The 23,312-nt window shown below is 39.3% G+C and overlaps 1 protein-coding gene across 2 annotated transcripts in view; it reads left to right on the top strand.

Moving 5' to 3' along the window:
* The window catches only part of LOC131573001 (PDZ domain-containing RING finger protein 4-like), a 240,714-nt gene that overhangs the window by 181,516 nt on the left and 35,886 nt on the right, over positions 1–23,312 (top strand). For both annotated transcript variants that reach the window (XM_058826495.1, XM_058826496.1), the window contains 2 exons: positions 19,230–19,483; positions 21,040–21,142. In XM_058826495.1, the coding sequence (XP_058682478.1) occupies positions 19,230–19,483; positions 21,040–21,142 (357 nt within the window). The remainder of the gene's footprint in view (positions 1–19,229; positions 19,484–21,039; positions 21,143–23,312) is intronic.

The raw sequence follows: 23,312 nt of genomic DNA, 5'->3' as shown, positions 1-23,312 counted from the left end.
GGGCTGTTTTCATCTGATTGCATGGATCAAATCCAGCATTTGGCCAGGCTGGCTAGAGCTGGAAATCTGCCAGCTATTACACTGTCCTATGTAGAAACAAAGTGAGAAAGGCTGTTTTTCAGGTTCTCTGTGCAACTGACATTTTTAAAGGATGGTCTGCAAAATCCTGTGAGTGCCTGGGAGGGTACATGGGAACAGGTTGCCAGCCTGGCCTCAGGTGCTCTCTCTGAACAGCATTTGCCGCTGCCATGGCTGGAAGCAAGCTACAAAGATGGAGCTGGTCGGCCTGAGCCGGTGGGACATTTCTTGCATTCTCTCCATGGTTCACTGGAAAAGTCAGCCTCATTCAAAACTACTGTCACTTTAGATTATTCTTCCTCTTCTGGAGGAATCCGAGGCACTTTGGGTCATCTTTTTCAGAAATTGATGTTACGGCATAATATTTAAAGCTGATTTCAAAATAGCCTTGCATATTTAAAAGGAAAACAACCTGCTCTCTGAAGGTTGGGATTGCAATGATCTCTTTTCTGCATGGATCTTCTGCACATATGAAATTTTGTAAATTATGTATTCTGTTTCACAGAATTACTATATTTATTACCAGAGGAAAATAGATTTTTATTACAGCCAAAGGCTGCTTTGATTAAATATAAAATTATTAACTATGCAAAGCCCATCCCAAAGCTCCCAATAGTTTCAGCTGGATGCTTTTTCTAGAACTTTTAATTAAAATTGTTCTAAAAAGCCACAAGTTAACTGCATGTGTACTTAAACTGAGGTTAGCTCTTCGGTTTTGCTGGTTGCTGTATGCCATCTAATTAATCTGTAGTGATTAAATGTACATAAAATCATCTGAAATACAAGGTAATTTGTGCAGCTATGGAACAGTGAAGAGCTTTTAGTAGTCCTTGACATAATTGTTTTATCTTTGGAAAATAATTTCAAATGGCTGCAGATGATAATTGTTCTGATGAAGCAAATGTGGAAAACAACATAGCAGCCACACATGGTAAAAAAACCAGCAGCAGAGACTTAGAGAGATGGAGGCCTTTGCTTTTCAGTGTGCAGCTTGTCTTTGTTTCTAGAGGTATTGGCTCTTGTTGGCTGTCCTGAAAAGTCTGGGAATTTCTCTGTGCTGTCTGGCAGTTTGCATCTCACTCCTGTTTTGTTGAACTGATTGTTGTGCAGCTAGGAGGTGGCTTGGGGCTATGTTTTCTTTCATGATTCATGAAAAAAGTTAGGGCTGAGTTTTCCAATGGGATTGAGAAAGCAAAGAGCTCCTACAAAAATCCACAGAAGAGCTGTGCATCATAACAAAATGATACGTACTGTCTCCAGAAGTAGTGCCTCACCTCTCGTTAGGCTTCATGTCTTTTTGTTATTTTTACCAATTGTTAGTTCTTTTCACATAAATGAAAGAGCGTCTTGGTTTGGAGTAATATTAGTATTCAGAAGGCTCATCCTAAATATGCCACAGGAGAAGAAGCAAATTACTTTTCAAGATCCTAGCTGGATGCTGGATCATCCCTATCATATCTGCACAGTTAGTTTGTCATAGCACAGTCTGTGTCCTAACCTCATGATTTTAATGTATATGAGCCTCTAGCTCTTAATGGTACATTAGCTTAATTTGTACTTGACAAAAACAACGTTCCAGTTTTGTGCATTTTGGTCTATAAATATCATTCTACTTCAGGCAACAATACTCGCCTCCTATCAAATACACCTCTAACTTTTTTTCACAAAACTTTTTTTTTTAAATTAAGATTGATTTTGCATTCACAAGCCTTGTTTTACATGTGCATTCCATGGGGTTAATCAGTGTATACAAGTACATATATTCTAGTTTTTTCCTATTTATTCTGAGGGCTTCTCCACTTTATTATTTTGACACAGAAGGGAATTTCTGAACATGTCAAACATCCTGTGAATGGTGGTTTAAAAGCCTCTCTCATGCCATGTGACCAAGAGCAGACTCCAGGCACAAACAGGCATATGCTACATGTCACAAGTTAAAAGCAAACCAGTGTGGCAGTGTCCTGACCCAGCTGTACACAGAGACCCTGTTTTGTGGCTAACTCTGCCTCTATCCACTGTGTTACTGAGGCTGAGTCAGAAACCTCAGGGCACATCTGGTTTTGGTGCCAGCCTGCCGCTGAAGGAATATGCCAGAGGCAGAGCTTGATGGAGTCATGCAAAGTGCTCACACTGGGAGTAATTCCTTGCAGTCATCATCATTTCCAGGAGCTGTACCTGCAAGCCATTTACATCTGTATCTGACAACTAATGTGCAGACCTTGAATGGAGTTCTTCAGCTGTCAAATCGATTGGAAATGCAGATATGCTGGCACAAGAACTGTCCTACTTCTCCTAACACTGTGCTGTGATCCCCTCTTGGTACCAGTCTGAAACATTGGTGACATTTGGAGATGTATGAATGAGGGTCAGATATCAGTCATGACTTTTGCCTGGTTTTGCTTTGTGCTGTTGCTGCAGCTGTTATCAAATTCCAACATCTGTCCTTATTACAATTTACTTTGTGAATGTGCTGTTTTTTGAGGTTCAGAGGTGCTTTGCAAACATGCAATCAGCCACACAGCACTTCTGAGGTGTGGTGTAACAAGTATGCATCATGTTTGGGGATGGTTGTCTGCAAATATGGAAAAATAATTATATTCTCTATTTTTTTTAAAATCAACAGTTTATTACTGAAGTTACAGTAGAAGTCAACTATCTTCAGCATAACAGCAGGGAGGGAAAAAGTCAAAATACAGTGAAGTATTAAAATACAGTTAAGTAAGGTTAAGTTACTGTGCAAAGATGTCAAGGCTATGCCAGTGATAAAGGCAGAACTTGGACGTTTCCAGTTCTGTCCTGTCCAATTCACAACTCCGCTTCCACCTTTTTTTTTAACATAACTTTTAAATGAAAAAGCATTTATTGTATGACTGCAAGACCTGGCACAATACATATCTCCACCATAGCTGTTCTAAGCTTCAGTATTCAGTACCTTACACCTTTACAGTCCCTTTCAAACCCAGTTCATTATGATCTTTTGTGTAAGTCTTTCTAAATTCACAGATAATTGACAAGACAGCCTCTAAGGGGCTTAGAGTGAACTATGTTAGTGAAGCTGCTTCAGGAAGTTCTAGTGCAGAGAAGCCTAATATATTAGGGGAAAAAAATGATTGCCCATGCACAGCAACAGCTGTAATAAATGAAATACCTCCGTTGATTTCTATTTTATTTTTTCACAAAATACCCAAAGGCAATAATCCACTTTCTGGATTAACAGCCTGTAAAATATTACTCTAAAAAATAAAGCCATCTTTGAGCTAACTTACAGAAGGCATCAAGAGGCAGTAGCGTCTCCACTGTGTTCTACTTGTGTAACTTGAAACCATGCTGAGTGAAAGCTTTTTTTCTGTTTTTATAAGACATGGGAAGAATTATTTCTGTCCAAGACTATAAATCAGACCCCATCCTGGGAAATAGGTTTACAACACCCTTGAATATTACTATCTATTAATAGATATGTTCTCCCTGGATTAACAAATGCCATAGTAGTAAATTTTTATAATTTTTCAGCATTTTGAATTGTTCTCTTCCTGTCTTTTACTGATTTTATTTTAATATCTGATTTTTTTTGCCTTTTAGCAAAAGTTAATGCCGTTTAGTAAATTGAAAGAATATTCACACAAATGTGAGGTATTTAATACTAAAGAGCCATTTCTATCCTCCTCATCAACTTGAAGATCTGGCTGGCTCTACTGCACATTGCCTGTGCCTTGTGTCCAGGAAAGTAGTCATTTTATCAAAGTCTGACCATTTTGAAGATTTTCCACCTTTTGGGGAGTTACAATAAGTGTCAAATAGAAAGGTTTATAAACCTCTCAGAAGAATTTGCACAGGTCCATATTTTGAGTGGGTGGGAAAAGCACCTGAAGGATGAAGGGAAGGAGAGGGGATTTGAGGGGACCATGGGTAATGTGGAGAGAGAAAGCAATTGTCTGTATGGTAAATAACCCTAACATTTTAATAAAGATGATTTTCAAAGCAAGATCTTTCGGTGATTCAGTGTTTCAGTGATTCAGTTTTTTCAGATAACCTCCAGAAGTAGTTATACTGGCAAAACCATGAGGCAGGAGGCTCACAAGTGTTGAGAGAAACAGCAGCCAGGACAAATAGGAAGATTTGTTAATCTAGTTTAGCATGGAGGAGTTCATAGAATAAAATTAAATGGTGTCCCCATGCTTAGGATCATTATGGGATTGGCCAGTCTTTAGGTTCATAATACACAGTGTGAAGGCGTTAAAGTACAATTAGAAGAAAAGGATGATTACACTTAGGGAAGGCAAAGGGTAAGCACAGCATAAGGAATCACAGACTAACAGGGGTGGATGGTTGCAAAGCCAGGCTAAGCTGATAGTCTTTTTGATTAGAAAATGCCTTATCTTGACAAAGAGTATGTGGTAGGTCCTCTTTATCTGGGCTTCAGATAAACAAAAATATCTGACTTGGTACTATAAAGGAAAATGTTAGCTAAACTGGAAGAGAAGCGCTTAGATAAGCTGTCATAAGGAGGACCTGGAGTTCACTCTGTAGGTGTATCTAGCTACATGTAGCACTAAAAAGGAAAGTGAAAGGTTGGGGAGAGGTTCCTGCTGGAACTCCAGAAGAGTTTGTCTTTGCAGTGATCTTATTTAATACTTTTATTAGTGACATTTGCAAAAATATCAGCAAACTTCACCTGCCATTTCCTAATGACATGCTTAATGTCTTTTTGAAATACAGATGGCTTCAGCTGGACTGGGAGCCCTGTGTGGGAAAAGGAGGGGAGGAGGGGAGAAGGCTAAATGGTGAGGCAAGATGGTGGAGAAAAAAGAGACATGCCATAACAAGTCATGTTTTATGGAAATACAGTAATTAGGGTGTAATAAGAAGAGGGAAGAGGATGAGACTAGGCCCATTATTTCTCCCATTTGTTCTGCTACTGTGAGATTTTAAAACAGCTCTTGTACCCATTTGACTGGGAGGGTGTAAGCATTTCAGAAGAGTAACCTTCACCTAACCGCATACTTAACTCCTTAAACCCTGCCCTATTTGATAGGTGGTTAGATTATATTTTATTACTTTAAATTAAAGCTTCAGAAAGCAGTGTGTCATTTCTTGCATTCCAAAATGTCCAGGAACCTGATGGAAAGACTGCCTTGCAGAGTGAAATATGTGATTTCATACAGTTAGGCTCAGTTCAGCTTTTCTGGTTTCTAGGCAGACAATTTATGTTAGGCTACTGTGTCAATTTGCAGCTCCTACTGCTCCCTATCCATTCTGTCCTCATTTTTTTAAGGAAGAGGGAAAATCCTGTGTTCTATTAGTTGACTTAACTTTTTAAGAAGCTTGTCTGACTGTCCTGGGCCTGGAGCAGAAGCATAGACCTAATAGGGAGATATGTCTGCTTAACTGCAGGGCTTTGACAGCAGCTCTAAAAGCGCATTTTGAGTTTGCTTCCAGGCTGTTGTGCACAGTGGCTCTTGGCTTGCCCCATGGACCATGTGCATCTCCTGCTGACAGGCCTTGAGGAACCCTGTACCTCCTCCTACCCAAATAATTCAAGGTGAAATGAGGATGCTGATAACTTTTGGTGCTCGTGCACCTTGGCTGCTGATCACGCACGAGGATGTCAGATGGGATGGCATTGCCCTCTCTGAGATCACAGTGTCACAATCCAAGTAATTCCTCTCTCGCTCAGTAGAGCTGTGTGACGTACAGGATGTGATGGCTGGCCTGCGGCTTATTTCCACTGACTGCAACATCAGTAGGGTGAAGCTGGGTACCTGACCTCACCATTTCTAGATTTTTCTAAGGGTAGGGTTTGGAGGGATAGGAGGGATTAAAAATGCATGTTGTGAATATCTGTGAGCACTGGCTACCTTGACTGCATTTTGGTGAGCCTTACACACTGACAACTCAAGAGTATGATGATATTTCCATTTGATATTAATGAAGGCACTCAAGGTCAGTATGCAAATTATTTTCTACGAAAATCTCTGAGAATCTTCATTAAGAGCCTATTTGTCTGCAATGTATGTAAATATTGAATTTTCACAGAATTTTCACAAATTAGAAACCTACATCCCCTTTTCTCAGATGTTTTCTTTATTGTCTAGCAATATCAATAATTAACTGCAAAGTAGCCACAGTGAGAAACAGAATCATGAATATTCACTTGGCTGGTTTATTCTTAAAGCTGTCTGCCTGAAAAGCAACCTACCATTCCAGTATTTCCCATCTCTTATATGAATAGTAATCAAAGAATTTTCTTTATTGTGGCAGATAAAGAGAAACACAGTGGACAAAACCGTTTATGCCTGGAACAAAGAAAAGCAATAGAAGGGTTGGAGACCTGCAGTCGGGTGGTTCACTCTCAGATGTGGAGGCTGGCCAAATTTCCCCGGTGGCCTGGCCTTTCTGCCATGGTTCCACATCAGCAACCGAGCCCAACAAGTGTCAGCATGAATTCAAATAGCAGAATTGATTGCTGGGAATGATTTATGCCTGTCTGCCTCTCCTTGGGTGGGGAAGGTTTGTTTAAATTTTGCCCTGCCATTTTGAGCTGGCTTCAGACATTTCCCAATTTATTGGAAGCCTCTGCTTTTCAGATGCGGTTCTTTTCACCAATAATTTTATTCTATGACATTTTACTTTACTAGCTTGTAAAGCCAGTTTACCATGAAAGTTTAAAGGAACATGGCTTTCTTAAAGAATCTATCAGCAGTAACAAGAAAGCTACTTTCAAGTCCTACATGATGTGGATTTTGAAATAGGAGCCCCCTTGGCTTTAAATTCAAGGGGAAAAATACACTTTTCTTCAACTGAGACATTCTAAAACATAACCTTTTCAACAAATAAACCAAGAGGAAGCCTTTGAATCCAGTACACCTGAGCTGTTAGAACGCATAAGACTTGGTTGAAATTTGTACTTCACTACAATTTATTGATCCAGTTGCAAGCTTATGCTGTTGCTCCCTACCTGCCTCCTATTTAAAGAACAAACAAAAATTTCACAAGCTGATGTTGCAGTATGATGTTGCAACATCATATTTTTGTTTCTGTGAGAATAGACTAGAATAGAATAAAATATTTGCAGTTGGAAGTGACCTACTATGATCATCTAATCCAAGTGCCTAACAGCTTCAGGGCTGACCAAAAATTAAGCATGTTGTTAAGGGCATTGCTCAAATGCCTCCTAAATGTGGACAGGTGTGGGGCATTCAACACCTCTTTAGGAAGCTTGTGCCCATGTGTGACCACAATCTGTACAGATTGACCACAAAGTACAGAAACCTCCTGTGGTGCAGCTTTGCACTATTGCCGTGTGTCCTGTGACTGCATACTAAAGAGATCAACACTGCCCTCTCCCCTTTCTCAGGAGCTGTAGAGAGCAACAAGGTTGGTGCCCATCCTCCTTTTCTCCAAACTAGACAAACACAGAGTACTAGACTGCTTCTCGTAGAACTTTTCTTCCAGCACTTTGACTAGCTTTGCTGCCATCCTGCAACATTCAAGTACCTTCACATCCTTTCCAAATGCTGGTGCCCTGAACTGCATGGAGGTACCCCAGGTGAGGCTGCACCAGCTCTGAATGCAGCAGGATAATCATCTCCCTTGACAGGCTGGTGAAGCTGTGTTTGATGCACCCTAGGATGGGGTTTGCCCTCTTGGCACAATGCTGACTCACACTGAGCCTGCTGTCAGCCAGCACGCCCAGATCCGCTTCAGCTGCGCTGCTCGTCAGCCGCTCCTCACCCAGGCTATACTTGTGCACAGCGCAGATATTTTATATTTTACTAGTTTCTTGTCTCCTGCTGAAGAAACTCGCCAAAGTTAGCGTAAACAAACTCTTCAACGCACGGGTCATGGTAAGATGACAAATATGACATCTTAAAATCTGTGAGGTTTAGTTAAGAAGTTCAGCTGAGAAGCATTTCAGTGTTATTGATTTTGGTGAAATGTCTTTGTTTGCCCAGGAAATTTGTTTTTACAAACACTATGCTATTTTTATAACTTATTAAAAGCATTTCTAGATAGTCTACTCTTAATAATTTTATTATAAGCACATATGGAATTTACATCTCCCTTTATAAAATAATCCTCTGTATTTAATCTGTATATTGCCATCAGGATTTCATGTGCACCTAACACTTCTTTTCTGATATATAATATAAAAATTAAGGGGCCCTATTTCTTCTTTCAGTGGCATCTATCTTTTTATGTTACGAAATATCATATAAATTGCAAAAAGAAAACCTCTTATTAAAAGGACTTTTTCTTCCTGAGACAAAACAAAGATGACATTGCCGTTGTCTTGATATCCCCCAATGTGCCATGATTAAAGTATTTTCATTGTCTAGGCCATAAACCTTATTTTAAAGCATGTCTATTTTAATTTATGTCCCATTATAATTCATTGTCTGAATTCTCAGCATAGATGTATAATCATTATTTTTACAACAGCAATATCTAGAAGGCCCTACTTGCTTTGGGGCTCTGTGGTGCTTGATACTCTACAACCAAAAATACTTGCTTTGCCTAGGCATTTTTTTTTTCCGAATACATCAGTATAGTAGATTGCAATATTCTTTTCAGTGTTTTAAGTAAGTTGTTCATGTTGCTTTTAAGATTATCAAAAGCTTGTCAGGTAATTTAATTTCATATTACAGTAAAATTCTGTTTCTCTGAGCAGAAAGAATGACTCTAGAATGACTCTGTTCCTGATAATTAAAGGTCTTTTCTGCTCTCTATGCTAAACTGCACCATCTGATGTCAGTGCAAGGCAATTGAAAGCAGCAAGAACTGCCAACATGTATCCAAAGGCCAGGTTTTTTCCTGAAGAGTTAACACAAGAGATTCTTCAAAATATATTTGTATTTCAGTGATATTTGTGGTATTGCAAGGCAATGGTGCAATGTATTCTGTGGCCAGTCAACAGCACAGCCTTGGCTACCAGCACTGCATAAGCTCACTGATGTATTTTTCAGCCATTTGAGCCTTAACAGCCTTGACATGCCTTGGAGAGCTGGAACAGCAGCTCTGATAGCCTTGCAATACACCTGGAATTGCCTGGGAAAAGAAAACTGGTGAGCTTTGCATGAACTTCCTCAGATATTGCCCTTTGCTGATTTTTTGAGAGTACATTGGAGAAATGAGTCAGCTACTTCATCCTCTCCTAAAGCCTGTATGAAGGGACTTCCTGTAGACTTCATTCAGGGAAAGATTCCCTTTGCAGGTGTTAAATATCACAGCCATTAATAGTAGTGGTCGCTGCTGTTTCTAACACTGCAGAGACCAAATCCAAGAAGATAAAGGGAGTCAAAGGAACAAGTGAAAGATATGGGATGGAAGCCAAAGAGGCAGCTGGAATAAAACACAGGAAGGAAGTGGTGAAGGAAGGCAGAGATAGGGAGAGAGGATGGAGAAAGACTCTAGAAGGAGGAATAGAGTTGGAAACATTGGGACAGAAATAGCAGCTGCAATTGATTTTTAGCCAGAAAAGAGCTGCAGCTCTTACTATAATAAGATGTGTACACAGTCATGGTGTTGTCTAAATACGGTAGAATTAAGCTGGAACTAATATTCACATCCTTTATAATTTCTCTGCTAAAAAAAAATGCAGCAAATAAACTTTTGAAAGAGGTAACTTATTTCTGTGTCAGCACAGCAAGTCATCACTCAGTAAAAAACTGAAGTAATCCTACATGAATAAACAGTCTTTAAAAGAGGAATCAAAGTAGGAGAAAGAGAAACAAAAGGGAAGAAAGTCACAATTATGTTTCATCAGATTTCTTTTCTATGTGTCTATATGTAGTTTCTTTTGTGTTCATTGTGTGTAGCTAGAAGTTTACAGCTGCATTCTTGATGCTCAACAAAAATTGTTGCTAAGCCTTCCTAAAAGCTACAGGGAACTTTCTGGTACAAAAGCATCAGATGAACTTTTGAATAGCAGGTAAGGCCCCATTACTTGCATTGTTTTATCAAATGAGTGGTTCCTCTGAATTAATTTTCTTCTTCTTTGAAAAAAAGATCTAGGAAGTTGCCATGTTCCAGAGGCAGGATGAAGTTAATGTGTCTGTTGTTTTGTCAGCCCATACGACTGAGAAAATCTAAATACATGTGAGCTTGTCAAAAGTGTTTTTTAAATATTTAGTCCTGTAAAACTCTGGAATGAATTTTTGAAAGTACTGTTATGCCAAAAGAATTTCCAATATGCCTGTTCTGGAATAAAGCCATGAAAATCAATGGAGAACAACAGTGTCAAATTAGTTTCAAGACAGCATAAGAGAAAAATGGAAAAATAATGAAAGCAACTCTCCAAGTTCTGCTTCCAAAGAGGAGGAACCTTTTCTATTTCTTCAAGACAAAATTGAAACAAATGCACAGTAAGAAATTAATATTAAAGCAGAGCCAGTCTGTTGTACGCTCATTAAAAAAGCAAGTGCAGGTGTGTTTAGAGATCACTCTAACCTTAGCACTTTGTGTGTGTGGCACCCCAGCAGGACATTGGCTTGTGCTGGATGTGTGACAGACCCAGGAACTCACCAGGGTATCAGCCAAAGACCTGGCTCAGTGCTCTGATACTGGGTTTAATGTCTCTGCAGTTTTGCAGTGTGCAGTGGTGGCACACTCCTGGCCAGGGCCAAACTCAATGTACCAGATCGACTGAGGGCAATGGGCTGTCGCTGCTCCTCTCTGCAGCATCGTAGGAGCCAGCCCAGGGTCCTGGTGCTTGCTGGTGGACATGCTGGCAGAAGGGAGCTCCCTTGCTGGGGTGAGGAGTGCTGTGGCACATGGGGTGCAGGCTCCTGGTGCCAGCAGTGCTGTCAGAAGCAGGGCGGTGAGACCCAGCCAGCTGCCTGCCCTTCTGCAGCCATCTGTCCTGCTCCTGCACAGCTGGAGCGGCCAGGAGTTACTCCTCCACGCTGGGAGAGATATAGGACTTGCTGTGCTACCTTAAATTGAATTTAAAAATTAAAAAAAATAAAGTCTGCCTTGGGCTTAACTGCATGCCTTAAATGGGGAATTTTAATAATGGGCCAACAGCAGCAGTTTGAAGTATCTCACTGAGGAAAAGGTCACTGTGCCCATAAGTTATCCCAGCATTTGATCAGTGGACTCTTTTCCAAAGACTTTAAGTCTCATTATTCACTGCTTATAAAGTCACTTGAGATATAATAAGTCTTTTTATAGTAATGAAAGAACTCCCACAATTAGCCAGAAGGCAGCCATCTATCTTTTTAAACTACTCAGTTCAGAGGAGACCAGGAGCTCCAGTCGTCTGCATGTGGATGAATTGTTATGACAGTGATAAGTGTAACATTCATGTGGCGATGCCAGCAGTGACTGAGTTCATGGAAGGGTGGTTGTTTGTTGTTTTTTTTTTTAACAAGTGAAAGAGAAACTTTTCTGTTAGTGAAATGTAGAGTATGATTCCCTAAAAGGAAAAATGACTACACATTATTTAGAGTTCTAAATCTGCCATTCAGCCTCTTTCATTATTCTTTGGGAATTGCAGATGATTAAAGAATGTCATTAATTTGATGTCCTAAAACTTTAATGGCAATTACCTTTTGAAGAGCCTCTTCTCTGAGAAAAGTACATACCCTGTAAGAGAAAATGGAGAGTGAGCTTGTGGTAGAGCAGAGACACCATGAAGTTCACAGGAGACTATAACATTCCGTGTAAAGGCTTAGAGATAAAAAGTGTTCATTCTGAGTGCACACACTAGCCTTTGATTGTATTTTTCCCCATCATCAAAGAATTGCTGCATGTGGTAGATCTCTTGAGAGATTTATTTAATGCCCTATCCTCAAATAGAGAAAGTTTGCAATCATTAATGTAATAAATGATGTTCTAATTGAATCAAGAAGTAACACAACGTATTTTATGCATGCCACAGCTAGTTTAGTCTTTATTGCCCTCAGGCAGAATCTTAATATCATCAGAAAAACTGTTTGTCAATATTAAAAGCAATTTGCATAGTAAATATACCCCAGCCTTGCTACATTACCATCTGGGTTAGTTGAGCATTCATGTTGGTACCAGGAGGTGCTGGTGAAGGCAGACCTCATGAGTGTTCAGCTCTCCAGCTGTCACTCTGGGAGGATGGCAAGTGCCAGCATTCCCAGCCTGCTGGGAGGGGACAGGTTCAGTGAGAGGGCAGTGGGAGGCCTTTGTAGAGAAGAGTTCAGGAAAGGAAAGATGGAAGGTTCTGGAATCAGCAGGTGTGAGGGTCCTAAGGAGTAAATAAGGGCCTGCACTGAAAAAAAAAAGGCAGAGTGAGAAGAGCGGACAGCCTAAGAGAGAGAACAGATGCAGCAAAGCAAGGGAAGGAGGAATGAGGCTGGGAATACAAGCTAGAAAATCATGCAAGAATGATGATGTGATTGCAACTAGTCACAGGTCTGCTGGGCAGATTGAGGGAGTTGGAAAAAGCAGCAGCTGATCACAAATACGTGTCTACCAGCAGTTGTCTCCAGGCAGCTCACTCTGAAACTAATGCATTAATTCTTGAATTTAATTTGGTGATTTCATTTCACTCACAAGACAAATACAGATAACACAAACCAAGAGAATTGTAGATAATATGTTCTCTCTTTCAAAACTGAAGTGAATCTTTTCTGAGCTCTTGCTGTATTTTTTGAGCTGGACTTTCTGAGCTGTTCTGATGTTGTTAGCCATCAGCATTAAAGAACTTGAAAGGTTCTTTGCAAGATGTGCATTGCTCTAAAACACAGTGATGGTTTAGAGGAAATGTTCTCCAGTTACACCAACTGCCAAGCCTCATGTTATGAAGTGCAGAAATTAAGTTTGCATTTTGCCTACAAATTAAAGCTGCTGAGTAATGATTTAAAACTTGTTGGAGCAGGGATAGTTATCCTGGAGATGTGAATTGTAGCATCCAAGTGGTTTTTAAGAGATGTCCCAAGGTGAGGGCCCAGAACCACACAATCTTTAGGGATGGAAATGTCCCAGTGTTAAGGATATTGAAATGCTCACAGACATTTGTAGTGAATGATCAGTGTGCCTCACCCAGCCAGCTAGAAGCAGGCACACATCTAAAATACAATCCATTTCCTATACTCAATACCAATAAAGTAATTAGGCAGTCAATACACTGGGGATTCAAAACCCCAGACTTCCTCCCAAAGTTGGGGGGATCTTCAGTGATAGCTTTGCTTACAACAGACTTGAATGTTTTTTCAAAACATGGAGCATGATTCTGAGCACAGAATTTTGGGAGATGCTTCTAGCAGTTGTTTTGTTTTATTTAGAGGTGGCTGGGTAGAGAAGGGAAAATCATGAAGAAAAAAGACACTGAGTTTCTATTTGTTGCAGAACCAAAGTTTCACAAGCGCAAGGTGTTAATTACCTTTCTCACTAGTTTGCTGTATTAAGTGCAGATGTGATGAGAACTGTTTGTACATTTGCCTGGGACATTTTTTCTATTCCAGTTTAAAACATTTTCTGAATTTCCTAGGATAGCTTGTTAGGCAATACTTCCAGGCAGTGTCTAGCTCTTTGCTGGAGTCTTTCCAAAATATGTCATGTCCTTCATAGAGAGAAGTTCTCTCAGAACCTCAGACCTGCCCACAGATGCACTGATCTCAGTGAGCAACTCTGACAAAATGAAGCATCATCTTGACATCAGCTGAAAGGAGGGTGCTTTTTTTCTGACAACTGCTGTTTAAATGATCAAAATTGCCAAGAAGTCACTGGGTTGTCTCCCTCTGAGAGGAAAATTTACAGAGTGGGAATAGGTATATTTTTATGTTTTCCTACTTTTTGTAACATTTATTTTGTCTTGCTCAGATAAAGGCTTATCCATATGCTTTCCAGCCATGGTAGATTTCTGCTAATTACTGGGAAATAGAAGTTATGTGCTGGTTACACATGGAGATGCACAGAAAGCTGGAGTACTGGGTATTGCCTGAGTCTACCCATTATTGTTGAACCAACTGCACAAACCAGCTATCAAACAGCACAAACCTCAGCTCTACAGGTAATAGAAATGTAATTCTTGTTATAAGCCTGTAGTTCAGCTTGAGGGAAGCCACCAGAGCCTGCACATTCAGCAGCTTGTGTAGCTTTTAGGGAGGATGACAAGATTTCACAGTCAGGGCAGCAAAGGATCAAATTGGAACAAGAGTTGCTTAACTCATCTGGCCAAGGAAGAAAAAATGACATTAAGCAGCATAATAAAAGTTGTCCCTTTACTGAACTTGCATGAACCCTGACCTAGATAGCGGTATTGGATAATGGCTGAATTTGCTATCTTTCAGATTAACCTGCTGAAGAAATGTGACTTTGTACTAAACTGTAACCTAAAATGTCAGTGTGTCAAATGCCCTTTCTGTGGAAGAGCTATCACATTTGTGTTAGCAGAAGACTCACAGGGTCCTCTCCAGCATGTGTGTCACTGGGAGCTCACATGCAGTGCCAGCCTGTCCTGCCCAGGAAACCTCACAGCTGTTGGCTCTCAGCAGCAGAAGTTTTCTGGAGTTTCTGTATGCCAAAAGCTGTAAGTTTGGGAGGGAGCAGATACGTTTTTGTCCTTTTTTCCCTGTTGCCTGTGTTTAGGAAGGGCTAAAATTCCTGTCCTAAAGAAGGACTGGTCAAACTTAAGGACAGTGTTTGATCTTTGTGCCAGTCTGCTGTCCAAGGATGCACCCAGGGAATGGTAGCCTGGGTGTATTTAGGGTGAGAGATTGAAGGTGAAGAGACTGCTGTGATGAGAGCAGATTTAGCACCTGTCAGGTCAGGGGCATCTTCTGCATGGGTGTTGAAATCTCCTAGGACAATGAGCCTTGTGTGAACTCCATCGTCATGTCAGACAGCATCTCCGTCATTTAGCTAGGAGAGCTGTGTGTCTAGACATCTCTGCTCTTGCAGAACACCTCAGTTATTCTTCCCATGGCCTTTACTGAATAAATGGAGTGCCTTAAAAGATTTTACTTCAGCAGAGCTGATCTTAAACTTAAATTTGCATATGCCAGAATTTGCTGAGGATGGGAACTTATCTCAAGACCTGCTAAAGCAACATCTTTTGTGATGATTACATTCACATGACTATACATACTTTTTTCTTTTCTTTTTTTTTTCAGCTATTTTCCTTTTTCTCTTTATATGGAAAAAGTAAAGACTACAGGAAACATCAGTATTTCTGGTTCTCTTGTTTCAAAAATTCTGCCCAGCATTAAATGGTCAAGAGCAGAAAAGTGTTAGAAGGCAGACATGGCAGTTTAAATTTTCAGTCACGGGCAGTTAAATCCTGGAAGCAGTCTTCATTGAAGACTTCTTCACCTTTTCTTTTCACACTCACATAACATGAAGAAAACGTAACTATTTGTCTATGTATTTTAAGTGTTGACAAATTTGTAGTCACTGTTTTGTTATTTAGTCCTGTCCCTACTCCTCTGCTGCCCACCTCTGTGTGTGTGGGAATAAGGCTGTGTACACTGGTGCTGGCATTAGAAGTGGCAGCTGGCCAATGTCAGTTGATGTTTGCATGAAAGACAAAGCCCATTTCCTTGTTTATTTTCTGATGCTGATGAAGTTCTGCATGTGGCTGGGTTTAGAGCAAGAATCCAAAGGGGATGGCATGGATCCAGGCAGTGGCCACTAGTCACTCTGGGGGAGATGTTGACAAGTGGCCCAGACTTTGCAGTGTGTCCAATAGCTGGGGACAGGGGGAGAGAGTGTTCATTAAGAAAAAACTTAATCAAATAGGGCAGGATGATGGTTTACATGAGAAAAGATATATTCTTTACTTAACATTCACAACTTGCTTGTGGATTAATTAGCCCATCTGCTACAACAAATGTATTCTCTTTTCTTTGTGTTGACTGTTAAAAGTGACTGAATTCTCTATCCACTTAAAATAGTACCCTGGATTCCACTGAAAGTAACCTTTCAAAGGCAAGGAATTTATTTAATCATCCACTAAGAACCTGTAAATGGCTTGATGTAAATAAGTGCTCAGCTGTCTTTGACTCCCAGGATAACTATATGTGAGTGTTAAGTTGGGGTATAATGCAGGAGGAAGGAAATCCTTAAAGAAGCTACATGATGAATGCTTCCAACCCCATCTCTTGTACTGGTTTTAGGTTTTTTAAAAAATTCTCTCTTCTCAGCCCCAAGTGGGCAGGACAGCTGCCAGCATAGAGTAATTCAGCTATAGATTTTCTTCTAAGAAAGGAGACATTTGTAAATTAGGTGACCTTTATGTAGATCGACAAAGTGTGTTGATGAACTTCAAGTGACAATTTAAACAAGTATTGGGTCAAATGTACTTGTATTTCATAAGAAACCAAATAAAGGAGAGAATGTATTTGAAGTCATCAAATTAAATATGCATTTAAATGAAAATAGAGGTCAGTCATAGGTTCCAAGGATAAATGAAAATGTGTATCTTTTGTGATTTTTCACATTCATGTGATTTTAAAATATTATTATTCTTTAGAAATAAAATTTGCATGTCAATGGCATTATTGTGAATTTATGTCTACTTCCTCAGAATAAGTGATAAGTACTGACTTATATGAATAGACAGAGCTTCTGGGTTTTTTTTAAGAAAAAAGGGGTTTGTATGTTATCCAAGCATCTTTTAGATTTGTTGATGTGATAAAATGGTTATCTTGTAACAAAATCCAGGTAGTTCAGCTGGGATATAGACAGGATTGTGTGTGTTTTATGCTTGAATAGAGGAAAAAAATTGATACATTGCTATATGGTATTTATTCCCAAGCATTTACTTTTAGGAGAAACACCATATACTTTTATCTGAAGATTTAAAAGTATCAAAAGGAACTGGGGAGTCAGGAAAATAATTCTTCTATTCTTAAGGCCTTAGGAATGAGAGTCCCTCAGATAGCCTATAGGACACTCTTGTTACGAAAACAAAAACTGAAAAATTATGTCTTTGATAGATCTGAGTTAGAAACAAGAATGAAGCAGAGACTGGAACTGAAGCATGGATAGAAGACCCAGGCTTGAAGCTCTAATTGCCTCCATCAGATGGGGCTGAATTTGAACACTCTGGCAGTGTGGCTTGTGTTATCAGAGAGGGTTTGCAGAAACTCTCTCCTTGGGGAAATTTCTTTTTCTTATAACTTAGTTTGTTCTTTGACTGCTCTGGCTCTTCCTCTTAGATACAACTGATATTTTTCCATGTAAATCAGATTGTAATTAGGTTATAATTTTATGGATGCTAGTTTAAATGGTAAAATTATAACATTAAATCTTAATATTTTTGGCTTCAGTTATCAGACAGACCACAGGTATGCATTGAGCTTAGGTGACCAACCTAGCTGCCTTTTGAATTACCTGGTCACAGTCTAGGCTGCAGTGGTGTGGTACTTTCGGGTATCCAGGCATTCAGCATAACGAGTTTTGAGCTTTTATAAGTATAGAAATATGTTCAAAATTTGCAGCCTTCTCATTACTGCATACAGCATTGCTGTATATAGCCTAGCTAGAAACATCAGCTGGCATTTACATTGGTGGCTACATCACAGTGCAGTTATTTTGCATGTCCTTGTGAGTGACGTGGGTGGGAAAATGGCAATTCATTGGAAGTCAGGAAAGATGATGCTACCTTTCACTTGTGCACATACTCTGGAAATGTACTGAGTTGATATATACATTAAATTAATGTGTATATATATGGATATATAAATAATGTACATATCAATATCAATTTATATATCAATATAAATTAATGGTCAGCAGTATCTGTGCACATAAATATGATGGGACTATGGTTGCACAGGTTGCTTCAAAATGTTACTAAAGGCTGCTAAGTTACTGAGGTTCTTTTGAGTTTGCTGACATTGTTCCTGTTTGCCTTTGTCCTTATTGACATTTCCAAGAATTTCTTGAATGAAGGAGTGATGTGGCAAAGAAATTTTCATTTCAACCAATATTTGCAAACATTGGGGAAAAGTAATTTATGGGGTCAGTCCCATTTCTGCGGAGGGTTTAGACTTAGTTCATTAAGTTTTATGAAGTTTTATGAGTTGTTGTCTATACAAAGAAGATAATTTGAGCATGACCTTGCAGCAGAATCCTATTTCTGATTCACTGGCAGTGTAGAAGTTTTCCCAGGAATATAAGTTTTAATCAATTAATTTAATTAATTTAATGGTTTTGGTACCATCAGATAGTCACATTTCTTACTAGAAAACCTTTCTACCTCAGCACATGTTAATCTCATTTTCACAGTAGCTCACAACAGTTAGGTCCTGTGTAGCAGTCAGCAGTGGTCCCAGTGCTCTGGAAACAGCAGAATGGTATTGGCTGTGGAAGCCCTGTGTTCAAGGGCTTAGCTACTGCCTGCTATTGACCAATCAGCCTTCACATTTTGTAGTGGGCTGATGCTTGCAAATCTTGCCCCAAACACCTGAATTCATATAAATTTAGCATAATCAAACTTTGCAGTTACATTTTTAATACCCTAAGGCCTCATCTAGACCAGGAGGAATTTGCTGCTTTGGCTGTAGCAGAGAGAAACCTTGGCACAGCCTTTTAGTTTTGCCAAGCTATGCTACATTTGCAATGTAATTTTCTCTGGTTGATTATTTGTCTGTTCATTGCAAATTATTTCTTGAGTTAGTTCCCTTTCCTTGAAAGAGCAGCAGCTGACTGTGCTAGTCAAATCTTCCTATCTTTAGTCTTAATGGTTGTGTAATAGCCATAGGAGATAAGTGACAAAACACTGAAGATTTGCCTTGTTTCTTTTTAAACATCAGATACATGTTTATTGACATCTGCATTAATAACAGTGCCAGAAATCCTTTAAAACAATTGCATGCCACAGAAAATGCTGAAATTTAAATGTAAAGGCACCCCTCCTATTTTAGCTGTATTTTACAAAATTAATAAAACAGGATAAGATAAATAATTTTTAATTACTTTCTAAATATTGTCATTTCTTTGCTGTGTTTGGATTCCATTGGGTGGGACAGTTATGGAAGAGTTTAAACCATTTCTAATTTCTGGCAAAGATTAAAGAACTTATTTCTCCTCCCAGCTGTATATTCCTTTCTGTATGGATACCAAATGTCATCAAGTGGCTTGATGTACTGCACAAATAATTCATCCCCCTATATTTTACCCCCATGTTTTTATGATGCCTTTTCTCTCACCTTTGCTGTATTCTTGTTTTTCTCTAGGTCAATGGGAAGGACCTCTCCAAGGCCACTCATGAAGAAGCGGTGGAAGCTTTCCGCAATGCCAAGGAGCCCATTGTAGTTCAGGTTTTACGACGAGCCCCAGCTGCCAAAGCTCACAGCAGCTCTCAGGATGTTCGGTTTATGGATGCCAGCACTCAGACTGACATCACCTTTGAGCATATTATGGCTCTGGCCAAGCTAAGGCCTTCCACACCACCAGTTCCTGATATCTGCCCTTTTCTACTTTCGGATAGGTATGGTTTATCTTTTTCTGCTGTTTACCTGTGGGATTGAGGCGTTGCAGTGATGGTCTTCTAGCCTTCCCCCAAAAAAGTCTTGGGAACATTTAAAATAAATAAATAAAACATGTTGTTGATAACCACTATCACATTCAGGCTTTAGTGACAGCTTTCCTCTGTTTGTAGATCAGGGCTACAGGAAGGAATCTCAGCCATGCTTATTTTCTGTTTATTTGTCTATTCATCCAAAGCTAAGCCCTAGTTGAGAAGAAAACCACTTCTGTGTTCCAAACCAAGAAGGCTTCTTCAGACCTAGAAAGAGCTTGTCTTGTTTTCTTCCTAATTTTATACAAAAAAATATCAAGTGGTTTAATATAAAGGTCCCTTTATCAAAAGCAAAACAATTCCAAAAGTATAGAGATCAAAAAGTACTATTTTAGCTGTCATACGGCAAAAATATATGAATTAAGTTATCTCTTTGGAACTGAATTAGATGCAAACACCAGCAGGTGGTGCTTATACATAAGTAGAGTGTAGGGTTCTTCCTCTTTTGACTCCAGCTCATAAATAACACCGTGTAATGATTGACCACAGGTGGCCCTACAGACCCTCTGTAGCCTGCAAAACTATGATAGCCCTAGAGCTTTTTCACTGATTTGCTTGCATGTTGTGTGTCTCTGCAAAAATGAATTAATGCAGAACGTGCCACTTTTGACTTTGATGTGGGTCCATTTTTAGAAGTTCTTGGTTAGATGGATTTGACTTACTGCTGACTGCTGCACAGCAAGGAAAAGGATATATGTATTTCTGAATTTTTAGTGGTATTTCTAAACTGTGGCCTACAGTGATTGAAGTCCCTGTGCCCTCAGCATGGGGTAGAGTTTTCAGCCTCTGCTAAGATAGATCCACACAGGATACTGCATGGCTGGGATCCAGCCTTGGGTCTAAAGATGTTGTAAAGACCTCATTCTTTTTGTTCCAAACCCATTTAACAGTACAGTTTACTGACATTTGTAACTGTGCAGTTGCTCAAGTGCACTTCACTGTGTTGTTACCACTTTAGCACAGGAGGATAATGCAAGTTATTTTACACAATTCTTGAACAGTTTGTGAGCCTGTTATGGTCTGTAGATTGTTCAAGACTGTGACCAGGTGAGTTGCCCCCAGCCATGACACAGCTCCTGAATCTGGAGTTAGGTAACTTAATGAGTGTAAGGAATCAAAAAATTTCACAGTGAAGTAGTTTGGCCCAAACCAGACCCTTCTAAGAAATCACCCTGTGTAAATCTGCCTAAAGATGAGCCTAGAAAAATTAACTCAGCCAGAGCATGAGCTTTTGCAAAGAAAACAGCATGTGCTGCTTCTTGGTAATGTTCCTTTCAGGTTGTCAGGCCATTCAGAGTGGCACTGCTGAGATGAGAAAACTATGAAATGAGGCTGGGTTGGCAGCAGAATGGGGTGGGGGGAGGAGAGGTGACAGTGGTAGTGGGGTGAGGTGGGCTTATCACCTTTTAATTTTAAAAGAACATATTGTCTCATCTACTGTTATTGTACTGCTTTGTTCCACATAGCTGCCATTCTCTTCACCCGGTGGAGCATGAATTTTATGAAGGTAATGAGTATCTTTCCAGCCTGCCCGCTGATGCAGATAGAGCAGAGGACTTTGAGTATGAGGTAAGATCATGGGCACACTCCACCCTCTCTTTCTGTTATTACAGATACGGCATTTACACACCTGATAGCAGGCTCCTCTGAGAAATAGAAGAGTGGGAATATTTCTTAAAAATCATTACAAAAAACATAACATTTTGTGTTATACCTGTGTGATGTCACGGGATTTAATGGAGTTAGGCTAAAGATGTGAAATTTGAAAGCAGAATTATGCAGTGGGTAACTACATACAAGTCTAGGAGGCTTTTTAAACATGCTCTGTCTTTGTGCACTGGAAACTGCAACTCAAATGTTTCTCTTTAGTAGATTTAACACTTTAAATCAGGCTTTTCCACAGTTACAAAAGGTTACTGGAAGCTTGCTTGCTTTCTCCCTCCTGACTCAAATTTTAAGAATGAATTGTCCTTGTATTTCATGTCTTAGAAATCAGTCTTCTAGATATTTGGGTATGTGCTTGAGTGTTTGTAAGACCACGCTTCAAATTGGAAAATGAATATGGTTTTTATTACTTGCTCTTTGATATTTGACATTGTAAGTATTGCAAAGATAAGAGACTGTGCTCTGTACCACAAATCTCTCTTTACTGCTAATGTATTGCACTCTCTGGTGACAAGGGTGGATGTGTCTCTGAGTCACTTGAAAATCATTGTGTGAAACTTCCCAAAATGATAACATGTGATTAGTGATGATGCTCTTCATTAGATTTTCATTTCAATATCTAAATAGTCTACTTGTCAGTCAGTCATTAGCTTTTCATGTTTTCCGCTGTCATCTAGTAACAAAATATTTATAGGGACAGGCATAAGAAGCAGATGGTTCTTTTTATTATTAAACAGTGCTGAGTCTTTTCATAAGTTCAAGTTACTGTATTTTAAGTAAGAATGATTATAAATAATTAAAAATCTTTAATACAAGATTAGAAACATCCTATTGTCCTGTTTGCTCTACCTTAAGGAGCCTTTTTAAAGGTTTCATATAACTGGATATGGCATTTGGAAATTAAATGAAAGGCAAAGGCTTTGGCAAATATGCAGTGAGTTCCCTTTTATTGTGTCTTTAGCATCTAAGACACTCAACTGCAAGTTCAGCCCATTGCTCCTCTAGCAGACAGGGGAATCTGAAAAATCAAATAACATCTACTTAGTGAATCTCATCAGAGCAAGCAAACTTTTATTTGAACTCCTCAAAAAATCATTGCTAGGGATAAATGAAAAGATTATTTCTTCCCAGTTGGATTTTGGTGTGGTATCTCACAGCATAAGAGTCTAAACTTTAAGTTCTATTTTGACTCCCCCTGTGTAATATAATATTAAATTTCTCTGTCAAGTGTGTTTGTTCATGATACCTGTTCCTGAAATGTAAGAGAAACTATATTTTCTGGAAATAATTAAATTAATTAGTAATGTAAGCATCTAGAAAGAGGGTTTTTTTTACATGCTAAAATAATGGCAAAATAATTATCATCACTTAATAAGAATATCAATGACAATTTTTTGAGAGTCTACCTAGTGCAATCAAGTCCTCTTTGTGGCCATTATTTATCCCTAAAAATGGCTGGCATAAATATTGTGACAACAGTAAAATTTTGGGCAGGTTCTCAGTTGCCTGTATTCTCTGCTAATCACACCATCATAGTCATTAATTTGCTGTCAGCTGTGATTCAGTTGCCCAAGGCATATTCACTACGACTGAAATAAAGTGTTTCATGTGAAATTTAAATGGGAAAAAAACTGTCTAGACGCCTTTGAGAAGAATGTTTTCTACTAAATATATAAGTTTATAGGAGGAACAAGAACATCTCAAAGCCTTTAATTAGCAGAATTCTAAATATGAAAGACATTCCCAAAGTTTAAGCCCATATGGTAATATTATGGTTTAGGTTACTCACTGGTTGTATTATCTGCTGTTTCTGATCCTTGTAAGACATTATTAAGCTCCCTTGCAATAACCAGTGAACTGGAAAAACTGAGAGCATTGTCCTCAGAGTTGTATCTCCATCCCAGAAAAGAGTCACAGTGTCAAAAGGGACTTCTCAGTTCTCAGCAGACTTCTCAGCTGGACAGGGGGTGGAGTAAAAGCTGTGCTCCAATGCTGTCATGGTCCCTACAACACTATTGTCTTAGGCGTACTCTGCTGTGGCCACTCAGTTCCTCTGCAGAAGGGAACTAATCCA

The sequence above is a fragment of the Poecile atricapillus genome, chromosome Z (genome assembly GCF_030490865.1).
Source record: "Poecile atricapillus isolate bPoeAtr1 chromosome Z, bPoeAtr1.hap1, whole genome shotgun sequence".
NCBI lineage: Eukaryota > Metazoa > Chordata > Aves > Passeriformes > Paridae > Poecile > Poecile atricapillus.
This window is presented reverse-complemented; position numbering and strand designations above follow the sequence as displayed.